The sequence below is a fragment of the Nelumbo nucifera genome, chromosome 7 (genome assembly GCF_055504915.1).
Source record: "Nelumbo nucifera cultivar China Antique chromosome 7, China Antique-T2T, whole genome shotgun sequence".
NCBI classification, from domain to species: domain Eukaryota; kingdom Viridiplantae; phylum Streptophyta; class Magnoliopsida; order Proteales; family Nelumbonaceae; genus Nelumbo; species Nelumbo nucifera.
In genome coordinates this window covers 58,258,954-58,271,291 of record NC_142655.1, presented here as the reverse complement: position 1 = coordinate 58,271,291, position 12,338 = coordinate 58,258,954, and the positions used below count along the sequence as shown (strand labels likewise).

General features: G+C 37.6%; 1 protein-coding gene across 10 annotated transcripts in view; it reads right to left on the bottom strand.

Annotated features, from left to right (window-relative positions):
- Nucleotides 1-5,449: 5,449 nt before the first annotated feature.
- LOC104599751 (translocator assembly/maintenance protein) overlaps nucleotides 5,450-12,338 on the bottom strand; it is a 49,632-nt gene continuing 42,743 nt past the window's right edge. For 8 of the 10 annotated variants that reach the window (XM_010262423.2, XM_088891347.1, XM_010262425.2 and 5 more), the window contains 3 exons: nucleotides 9,081-9,186; nucleotides 8,631-8,800; nucleotides 5,450-5,734 (listed from right to left, as the gene is read on the bottom strand). In XM_010262423.2, the coding sequence (XP_010260725.1) occupies nucleotides 5,660-5,734; nucleotides 8,631-8,800; nucleotides 9,081-9,186 (351 nt within the window). In that variant the 3' untranslated portion in view covers nucleotides 5,450-5,659. Of the gene's footprint in view, nucleotides 5,735-8,243; nucleotides 8,801-9,080; nucleotides 9,187-12,338 lie in introns of those variants that run through there. The other 2 variants (XM_088891346.1, XM_088891348.1) reach the window with 1 other exon arrangement.

The window sequence follows — 12,338 nt, the reverse complement described above, 5'->3', positions numbered from 1 at the left end:
AGGGTTTTGGGTTGAAGAACGATGGGGTAATTTTGATATATTACAAAATGGACCGAATATAATGAAGGGTAAAATAGTAAGTTAACGATGCCCGTTAGTCAAGTTGCCATTATCTCACTGACATGGTGAGTGAGTTTACGAGAATTCATAAAAAGTGATGGTGGGTTTTGGACAATTAAAAAGAAAACAATGATATGGAATATTATTTCTAAATTTGACTATCTTCAAAACAGATCAAGGAACTAAAGCTATATTTGGTTGAAGGAAAGATAGGAAAAGGAAGGGAAAGACAGGGAAATCAATACAAGGGTTGTAAAGGTTTCTCTACCTTTCCCTTCCTTTTTTCCCTCAAACCAAACATAGCCTAAAAGATAGCAAGAAAACTGTGTAGAAGGGTTCATATTGATGAAAGAGTGACCATAGAGTCCACATTTAATTCTCAACATGTTTAATCCTCGTTTGTGCTTCACTTTCACACATATACACAACCAAGTTTTCTCCTTTTTCTTATATTATTATAACAAGTATTTTTACCTCCCCTGATTTCTTATAAGTACATAAACCTCCCCTCACCTTTAAATGTTGCAAAGACCTCCCCTGACCTTTGGTGTAAAATATGCTTATTAACACCAAAATTACCCTTATTTGTCTATCAGAAAAGTTAAAGTTTTTAATATCAAAATTACCCTTCTATTATTATTAACCATTACCAAAATTACCCTTCTATGATTATTAACCATTCTTAGTTTCATATTCTCCAAGTTTCACCCAACTCACTCTTCTCGAAGATTCTGCAAAAAAACCTACGTGCAAACAACAAAGAAAACTACCCTAAACCAGTGTAAGGGTAATTTCAGTCAAAAAAGAGCAAAAGGCATTGTTCATGGGTAACCAGATATTTTAAAAAAATTTAGAGCAATAGATTTTGGGGCCGTTTGGCAAGTACTTTTTGAAAGATCTTCTGGAAGCTCTGACAGTCAAAAGACAACATGAGCTTTTGCATCAAGATCTTAATAGCTTAAAAACCATTTGGTTAAGGCGTGTCTTTCCGCACGAAGATGAGTTAAAAAAAGGCGAAAAGCTCCATTTGGAGCTTCCTGAAAATAGCTCGAAATGGGCTTTCCACGTCTTTTCGAAGTTGCGGCTTTCGCCAACTAGATCTTTTTCCAACCAAATGGAAAAAGATCAAAATGTGGGCTGCCGAGCTTCTAAAAATCCGATAGTCCATGCAAAAAGACATGCCAACTAGGGCTTTATATTTCTGTTAAGTTTCTAACATGTAATTACTGAAAGGGGTCAGTAAGCATATTTTACACAAAGGTCGTGGGAGGTCTTTGGAGCGTTTAAAGGTCTGGAGAGGTTATTATTTATAAAAAATGTTAGGGGAGGTATACCTATTTTTTATTAAAAAAAATTGGTTGTTTGCTTCCTTGGAAATGATTATTTTTTATGCACAGAGAAGCCACTATTTATTAGATTACATTTTTTATGATCGTTACGTATCAGCCCATATCGACCGATACGTATCGTATCGAGGCCTTCCCGATACGCCCCACAGGGGGTGTATCGGGTCAGGCCATGGTTCAGAGGGTAGCCGGGACTTAAACCAACCCCTCTAAACCGGTTTTGAAAAAAATAAATAAAACACAAAAAAAATACCGATACAGGTCGATATGCCCTGTAACAACAATTGGTGCATGTGAAGAGAAACAAATTTTCATTCTTCCTCTTCTTATATTTTTATTATTTATCATGTGACTTATGCAACAATAGAGGTGTAAATTGGGCCATGTCGGGCTGGCACGACCCGACTTTGTCAGCTGCCAATGTTTAGCAGGCCTATGTGGGTCGTGCTTGATGCATAATTGTTTATATATGAAATAATAAAATGAAATTAAAAAATTACAATACAATTGGAATAAAATTGAAAATAAAAATGTATTTAATACATTATATATATTATTAGATAATTATATAATTATTATATATAATAATACAAATATATATGGGTTGTGTGGGGCCATGGCCCGTGGCAAAAAATCGTGTTGTGTCATGCCTGCCCATGTGCCTAAAAATCAAAGCCAAACACGGCCTGGAGGTATGGGTTATGTTGTAGCATGGCCCACGTGCTATAGTAATGGGTCAGGCCCAACATGCAAGAGTCTTCATCAATTGGTGTTGAATAGACCTATTCATGAATTGTGTTTCATCGGGTTTGGATTGAGCTTTGCCTCTATTAACAGAGAATGTCTAAGCCTGAGTTCGAGCTTGACCCTGCCAAAGCCTAGTTTGAACACAAAAACTCTTACTTATGGTGTAATTTTTGTTATTTTTATTTTCTGTTTGTTTATAATCTTTGTTATTTTTTCATTTTCTATGTTTATTTATAACTTTTGTTGTATTTTCTTGTAAATTTTGTTTTTATGTTTTTTTATAATTTTTGTTATATTTTTTGTAATTTATATATGTAGGATTAATGGGTTGGGATGGTTGGATTGGGTTAAGGCGGTTTTGGGTTGAACCCAATCCATTTAAATTTTCCTAATTGGGTTGGATGGGTGGGGTTGAAGCATAACCCAAACCGAACCCAACCCAAGCTGCCCAATTGCCACCCCTACCCAGAAGTCTTAGTAGCCTATACAAGATCATAACTAAAGTGTAGGCAAGAAGATTTGAAACTGTGTTGCCTCTGGTAGTCTCTCAAAATCAAGGAGCCTTTGTTGAAGGAAGGCAAATAATCGACCAAATCTAGTGGCAAATGAGTGTGTAGCAGAAAAGAAAAGGCAATGAGGGGTAGGCTTAATTTGCAAATTGGATATGGAAAAAGCCTATGATATTGTGGATTGGACTTTCCACATGAGTCTGATGGAAAAAATAGGTCTGGGAGAAAGATGGAGGAAGTGGGTCAATGGTTGTATTCGCTCAACACACTTCTCAATTCTGATTAATGGTGTGGCAAAGGATTTCTTGGCTAAAAGAGGTTTAAGGTAAGGAAATCCTTTATCCCCTTTCTTGTTCACCCTCATTGCAGAGGTCTTGAGTAAATTGATCACTAAGGCTGATCTCGAAGGTCAATCTAGAGGGCGGAGAATTGGAAGAAATGAGGTTGCGACACATCTGCAATTTACTAACGGCATAATCACTTTCTGTGAGAGTTGTACAAAGCTCAGTACAAGGAATTTGAAAGCCTTAATTGACCGATTCCAAAGAATATCAAACCTGAAAGTCAATTGGGGGAAAACCTGTGTGACTGGGATAAATTATGGAGAGGAGTACATATCACTTTTGGCTGAAATCCTAGGCTGTGAGTGAGAACTTTGCCCCTACAGTACCTAGGTATGCTGTTGGGAGGAAACCTTAGAGCAGGGAGTTTTTGGAAATCAATAGTGGAAAGATTTGCAAAAAAAATATTTCTTGAAAGAGAAACCATATTTCTTTAGGGGGAAGAATTACGTTGATCAAATCCACCTTAGCAAATTTGCCCACCTATTACCTTCTCACCTTTAAAATCCCGATGAAAATTGCAGAGCAATTAGAAAAATTGATGAGGGATTTTTCGTAGGAGCTAGGAGATGAAAAGAAAGATCATTTGGTTAAGTGGGAACAGGTGTATAAACCAAAAGAACAAGGAGGCCTGGGAATTGGGAACCTGACTAAGAGAAAGGCATCTCTTTTAGGAAAATAGTTATGGAGATTTCCCTTAGAAAAGACAGATTGTGGCACAAGATCATTGAAAGCATTCATCGTGTAGCAGAAAATGGCTAGAATGCAGAACTGGCGCCTCACACTTCTGCATTTTCAGCTTGGAAGGCAATCTATGAGCTACTACCTACTTTTTTAAATTCTATTCGTTATGATGTGGGATGTGAGAACAAAGTCTTATTTTGGGAAGACCTCTGGTTTGGGGACTTACCACTCAAACTACAATTCCCAACACTTTACTCTCTAACAAACCTTAAGAACGAACCAGTCTCTAGGTTCAACAGGCCTTCAACACTTGGTTTAAATTGGGATTTTGAGTTCAGAAGGGGGTTGAAGGACAATGAGTGTGAATCCCTTATCCTCCTACTCTCTCTCTCTTGGAAAAGGTTTTCTTGGATCAAAATCTCTTGGACGGTAGAGTTTGGTACCCCTCTCCTGATGGTCACTTCTCTTGTGCTTCTTTCTTTAACCTTCTTATTAGTTTAGAACCCTTGGGGGTAAATCTCCCGGTGAGAGAAATTTGGTGCAAACCAATCCCTCCTAAAGTGCATCATCTTTCTTGGGAAAGTTTCCTCAGGAAGATTAACACCTATAATGTGCTACAGAAAAGAAGGCCAAATAATTGCCCCTCTCCTCTGCAAGGCCAACGGTGAGACCCTTCCTCATTTACTACACTCATGTTCGTTTGTAACTTGTATTTGGGACTACTACTCTCTTTTTGGTTGCATATGAGTACCCCCACAAGATGTGATTAGCCTATTCATCTCCAGTTTCTTGAGGTAGCAGAAGAAAGGGGAAGATGCCTTCGGAAAATAACAAGAGCAACCCTGGTATGGACCATCTAGAAAGAGAGAAACCAGAGAATCTTCCATGAAAAGAATAGGTTAGTGGAGGAAGTGATTGAATCCATAAGGATCAGATCTGTACATTAGGCTAAAGCAATGGAGCTTTTCAGAGATGTTTCAACAAATGACTTTGATGGGAGCTCCTTTGGTAATCCGAGGAGGGTGGGTATAGTGGGAGCTTTCAGAAACCATCAAGGTGCAGTTGTGGCCTTATTCTCTAGGTCAATTAGATTTGGTGACTCGGTTAAGGATGAGACAATGGCTATCTTACAAGAATTAAAACCGGAAACACAGCTGGGTGTTAGAGAGCTTGAAGTGGGAGGAGATTCCTTATTGGTTATTTTCTGGGCAAAATAAATCAATTCAGCTCCTCAGAAAATATAAATTTTCCTTTAGGGAAATTTACTACCTTGCAAAAAATTGTAACATTAGCTTTGGATGGATAAAAAGAACAGCAAATGGGCTAGCAGATGTTCTCAAATGTTCTCACAAAATAAGGAGTGGGCAGATCCACCCTATTTTGGGCAATGTTATAATCTGTAATAGGAAAAAGGGGGCAAGGTAATTAGGGTGGCCAATCTGGTTTTTGTTGTATTTGGGCTACAATGTAGCAAAGACTTGTAAACTTTTCCAATCACTAATAAATAACTCATTTTGCTAATAAAGAAAACACTCATATGGTTCAAAAGGGACAGAGCAGTCTCAAGTACGTGGTGGTTCTTGCGTTTGGCCACCCCATATTGTTGAGGTGTATAAGTGCATGTGGTTTGATGAACGATACAATGTTGTTCTAAGTATTCTTGAATTGATGTATAGAAATATTCTTTCCCATTATCAAAATGAAAAATCTTAATGTGACACCAAATTGAAAGCAAATTTTAGCATGGATTTTTTGAAAAATGGAGAACAATTCACTTTTTTCTTTCATAAAATAAAACCATGTCATCCTTGAATAATCATCAACAAAAATTACAAAGTATTTATAACCATTGTACACCACAACTCTGTTTGGGCCCAAAATATCATAATGGACTAAAGCAAAAGGACTCAAACTATGACTATCGACTTTAGGACTGAAGAAAACCTTATGGTGTTTCCCATACTGACACGACTCACATTCCAATGAAAAAAAAAGAAGCAATGACAGAACAAGTAACTGAAGTGTCTTGAGAGAATGATGACCAATCCTGCAACACCACTGGAGAGGTGTAAGAGAGGAGTGGAGCGATAATACAATCCACCAACTTTATGCCCTCCAATATTATGCTCGTCTTAATATCTTGAAAAACACAACAACTAGGAAAGAAAGTTATAAAACAATTGAGAGATTTGGTCAAATTGGAAACAAACATAAGGTTAAAAGGGAATTTGAGTACATATAGAATTGAAGATAAAGACAATGATGCAATGTCAACATTGTTAACACCACAAATGAGAGAGATAGAACTATTAGCTAAAGTAACTATTTGTGATGTAGAAGATGAAGAAAGGGAGGAAAACAAATTTGGAGTCTAATCATATGATCGGAAGCTCCAAAATCAATAGTCCAATCACATGGACCATACCTAAGTGGGCAAGAGTGATAGTATTCTACTGAGAGGTATCCTAAAGAAACTTTTCATACTCACCACATGGAATACTCATCATTTCCTTCCTAGAGGCACTAGATGTATAGGGTACTTGGTTGGTCTATTGGGCATCAATTGCTTCACCACCACTTTCTACCACTACATGATTGGCCCATGTAGAAGGTCACCCATTACAGTGCGTCCTTCCATGCCACAATGTGTACACTTCCTAGGCCCATAACCACAACCTCCCCCTGAGTCTTGACCTCCACTACGTCCACTACCATGTTTTAACGTAGGTCCACATGACCTCCTTGAACTCCACGACCTCCTCTATTTCCACAGCTTCACCCTCTCATCATTGCAAAGACTGATCTATCTGAAATGGTGGAACTCTCTAAAGACCCAATAATAATCCTACGGAGTCATGCAAACACCTCCTCAAGAGAAGGAAGAACAGAGCCTCCTAGCATTTGAGCTCTAACACGTTCATACTTAGCCAAACTAACTATAAATCTAGTCACATCCAATTCCTCCCTTTATTGTTGCTGAGTTTTAATATCCGATGTCCAAGGATGATAGATATTGAGCTCATTCCGAAGGTTTCTCATACTAGCATAATACTCCTCAAGGGTTTGATTTCTTTGTTATAGATTAAAATATTCTTGATAGAACTGATATACTCTTGTAGTATTATCTTGTCTAGAACAAACTTCTTGGCATGATCCCATATCTCCTTAGCTATATCAAGAAACATAAAACTCATTGATTTTGGGTTTCATACTATTCCACAACCACGTCATAGTCTGTGCATCTTCTTGATCCCAACCACTATATCCTTGGGAATCAGCCAAGGGTTTGTCTTTTTTTTCACATGTTTTACCTTCTTCTTAGCTCTAAGAAAGACCTACACCGACTTGGCCCATGGCACATAATTCTCACCATTCAACTTGATAGATGTCATTTGTACATTCAGAAAATCAAAGGGAATCATAACACTGAATTTTTTTATCACTGTTCTCTCCTAGGGTTGCCATGGATATTAAAAAAGGAAACTTCACTCTCACAACGCCACACTACACCACTACCAATCAACTACAGCAGAAACATGTGTTGTAACAGATTTCAGCATTATTCTCACACCTATCACTCACTTCCGTTAACAAGAAACACAGAAACTCACTTCTTATGCATACCTGCTAATGGGCAATAAGTCCAGAAATCCACAACTGTACCCTTTCAGATCACTGAAACACCCCACACGAACTGTTGCACACAAACTGATCACTGGCAGTCCCTCTTTGATACATCGATTAGAGGGTTTCTCTAAAACTCCACTGAAACAACACTTACTACAACAATTGGAGCCACGAATACCACCCTAGATAAAAAACGATTACTCCTTTTTGTTCTTTCTTCGAACCTAATAGGTAATCACCAAGAAATCTCAGAATAGGTGTGCTGTAAGGCGATGAAAAAAAAAACTGGAAAGAAATCAGTGCTCTGATAGACTGATACCATGTTATTAGTTCAATCACATTTGATTTCCCTCCTGAAATAAAAGGAAAAAGAGAAGAAGAAGGGAAGAAAAAGGGATGGTTCAAATGACTCTACTTGATATCAGACATAATAGACAAAACACCTTGAAGTAAAGCACTACCAAATGACTCAAATACCCCTGGACTGTTGACTCTAACAAAAACAAACTAAGATGGTTTGGTCACATGCATGGAAGACCACCTACAGCACCCATAAGAAGTAATCTGCTAAAAGTTGAAGAGGCTAGGAGGGCTAGGGGCAGACTAAAAAGAACATGGGCCAAAGTAGTAAGAAATGATTTAAGCACTCATAGTTTAACAATGGGTATGATAATGGCAGTAAACAGAACGGAATGCAAAACAGGATTCATGTGGTGAACCCCATATAATAGGGCATGTGGACAAGGCTTAGATGATAATGATGAAGAGATGAAATATTCAACACTACAATAAATGGGCACATTGTAGATGCATTCAATCAAGAGGGATAGAGTATCAATGTTCTATAAAAGTATAACATTCTTTTTTCTTTTATATCAGCAACAAATGTACTAAGATCATACATAGCCTCTATGCAGAAAACCAGCACATGCATTTAAACAGTTCATTTCAAATGAATGCAGAAAATTGTCAATTTCATTCTGACAATGCTCTGAAAATTTGTAAGAGTGCATATTACAGTTTTCAATGGACTTCTCAACATTGTTCAAGGATTGTCATCCTTCATAAATATCCCATTTGTATTTGCACCTAAGAAAATATGTGCTTGTTTTGTTTTTGTTTATTTCTTTTCTGTTCCTTTTTTTTTTCTCTTTTTGGATGTAAGATCCCTGTTGGAGCAAGTTGCTCAGCAAAGCTTGACCCAAGACTGTGTCTTTAATGCTTGCTCTCTTTTAGAAGGTTTTGTTACCCAAGCTAACATTAATAAAAACCGAAAAGAACACAAGGCATAATAATCATGTTCAGGATCTCCATGCCTTAACCATCTTCCTTGCAAGATATCGAACGGCATTGACACCACCAGCAGCCAGTAGTCCAGCAATAGCCTGCCTTGCACTTGAAACCATAACTATACGCCTGACAACCTTTCGCATGCACTCTGCAGCCTCTTCTCTTGAGTTGATAACAACTTCATTTATAGTTCGACCTGCAAATAAAAAATATTGCAATTGTAACCATATACACAAGGAAAATGTAGCTTCTCAAACATCAAATGGTCCAATGGTTAAAGGTGAACACCATTCATGGTTTCAAAGACAAACTTGAAAGTTGAATGTTGGAAAACCCGGGCATGGACATACGTGTTTCATTGTTTTGCTATTTACTAGCAAGATTCCACTCTATGATGCTTGAGAAGCTAGTCTTTTTTTATTTTTTTTTCTTTTAACCCAATGTGTAATATCTGTAAGTCCAAATAAAACCAATACCAGATTCAGCCAGTTTCCTCTTCTCTCCTAATTTCATCCCCATTCGGGTTCTGACTGTTTGAGGCAGGGAGGAAACAAAAGAGCCAGCTGCAGATAAACCATAATCCTGTTTTTCAGACACTGAAACAAATTAGAACTAATGAAACAAAATTGGATACAACGATTGACAGAAATATCATTTGGAAGCAAGCTCACTTTTAATTATATCAAGACTCCCAAATACTTTTACATGTCTTGTACCTCAGCATAGACATGATATGATACTAATACTAGTACCATCTCTTCACTTGCTTTTGTCTTATCAGTTACTCTCTTAGTCCCAACCAATTATCTAGCCAATGCAATTGGAAAATATTAAGAGCTCAATTAAATGAGACATTTAAAGCCTTGTTAATAAAATTAAAGAAAAAGTATGACATTGACATGCTGGAAGATGTGTCTAGCATATAACAAATGATAAGTGACAACCAGGCTACTAATCATGTTCTGCAAACCAGGTAGGACTGGATGCTTGAATGGGAAAAATCATCATATGGTAGATTGTTGTTTTTATTTCACCCGTTTTTTCTGTTTACGATATTGGGAGGGCAATATATATAGTCTTTTTCTACTTGTGAATTGCGGTTATGTAATTGGGGGGGGGGGTCTTTTTACACAATTGTAAACCAAGGTAATAAAGAGCCTAACAAAAGGGGCTTACTCCCTTATTTTTCTTCTCTTCTCCTGCAACAGGTCTCTCAACTCCATTTTCTCCTACTTCACTCATCTTTCTATATCTTCTTGACTACTTTCTGTTAGTTTTTTCTCTTCATTACATAATAATAGTCTATTTTTTTGAATGCTCAACTTCATATCAGACCAGTGAACAAAGCACCTTTTCTGCCCGACTGACCAAAAGAATAACCAGTTGATATCTTAGGCCAACACTAATGGAGGTATTATCAAAGTCAAAGAGAGAGAGAGAGAGAGAGAGAGAGAAGAGGAGAAGAGAAGATGACAAGAAGAGAGAAGAGAGTGAAGGGCCAAAAGTACTGCTGGCGGCTCTTCTATTAGATTTTATATTAGGGCGACAGTACAGATAATAAACAAAACATAAAAAGGATAAAAATGCCCCTGCAGACCATACATAGAGTGGGCTACATATGTAACAAGCTGGGATTATATGATATCTACTCACCAGCTTGAGGGGGAGTGTTAGTGTAAGGGTATTTCTGTCTTTATACTTATGTTGAGGTTGCTGATCTGTAATATTATATTAGAACTAGTAAGGGCACATGTGTGTTTTCCAATATGTTAGTAATATAAAACATGTCTGGCCAAATGGGAGAGGTAATTTTTCTCTTATTCGAACCAAACTTTTCTTCTCTCCTTTTCTCCTCTTTTCTCTCTCTTTTTTTTTCATCAATAACATTTTCATTAAATCATCAATAGAAGAATTACAAGAGGAAGACAAACACACTTATCTTCCAAGAGCAACAAAGAACCTCAAGAAAAGGAAAAAAAAGAAAAAAAAAACACTAAAGTTACAGTGAATCCCTTTCTACCCCTTGTTTAGCTAAATCATCAGCTAGGGAATTAGCCGATCTTTTAACCCAAAATGTCTTAACTTCCATCTCCCGCACCAGCCACTTGAATATCCTCCTCTCATTGTTGTACTTCTATAAGCCATTGTGATCTTTAATCAGCCACCCTATCATTACCTCTGAATCCCCTTCAATTATGAGTTTCCTGATGTTCAACTCCTTAGCTTTCCAGACTCCTTCCATAACTACAAAGATCTCAGCTCTAAGGGAGTCACCCACTCCAATTGGGCCTGAGAAAATGGCAGAAATGACCCCATTTTCATCACTAAAAACACCCCCAATCCCCGATTGTCCCGGATTTCCCCTACTACACCCATCAAAGTTTAATTTCAAGAATCCACCAGCTGGAGGGGTCCAAGCCACACTCATTACTGACTTGGTCTATGTGCAATTTGCAATTTCACCCCACTTCCTCGACATGCCATCCACAGTGTAATCTGTGAATAGCTCCAAAGATTTCAGCCAATGTACCGCCCTAATATGTATGATAGCCCTCAGATCTGCTGCTCCTCTCTCAGCTTCTAAGAATATCCTGGAGTTTCTTTCTTCCCAAAGTGTCCAACATACTGCAGCCCTTAGTCCTCTCCACATAGTCCTTCCCCTTTTTATCCGCCACCTGAAAAAAGAAGGGGAAAAAGACCTTGCAAGTCTGATGGAGGATTCCAACTACATCCAAATTGGGAGAAAGCCCAATCCCAAATTGACCTCGCAAAATGGCAAGACACCAGTAGGTGAAAGCCCAATCCTTTTATTCCTCTTTTCTCTCTCTCTTTCTTTCTTCCTTCTTCTTCTTCTCTCTTCTTGGTTGTTATCAGACTAACAAAACTCAAGGGCAGGCCAAATCATAATAAAATCGATTGATATACTTTTCAATCGACATACTTTTACATCGATAAAAACTTTACACCAAAAACAGGCGCAGCCTTTGAGAAGATAGATAAAAAAATTCATAGAGAAAAAGAGAGATCTCCATATGGTGTTCATTGATCTACAAAAAGCATATGATAGAATTCTTAGAGAAATAATATGGTGGATCTTGGAAAAGAAAGGGGATGAAAATAGGTATATAGACCTAATTAAGGACATATATGATGGTACAACAACTAATGTTAGAACACTAGTGGGAGAAGCATCAGATTTTACAATTACACTGGGCCTTCACCAAGGTTTAGCACTTTGCCCTTATTTGTTTGCACTGATCATGGATGATTTGACTAAACATATTCAGCAAGATGTCCCATGGTACATGTTTTTTGATGAGTAATAAATTAATTGATGAAATGAACTAAGGATTAAATGCAAAATTAAGCTTATGGACAAATTCTTTATAAACAAAGATGTTTTAAAGTAAGTAGGATTAACCAATGTTTTAAAACATGGAGGTGTGACGTGAGGCGTTCCACTACCTGGAGGCATGAGGTGTAGTTTAGAGCATAAGAGGCGTAAGCCTTCTTAAGAGGGGTGAGAAGGAACAAGAGGAAGGAGGATTGCATTTTTCTTTATTTTTAATAAAAATCTTTTATAATAAGAAGAATGAAGAATGCATAGAACTAGTTGAAAGGGGGGTTGCATTGAAAAGGATTCTAGGGATTTGGGGCGCTTTGCCCCCGACCCACTTTCTTTCCCCTTATCTTTCCTTCCCTTCTTGTCCATTGCCTTTTCTTTTCTTTCTTTT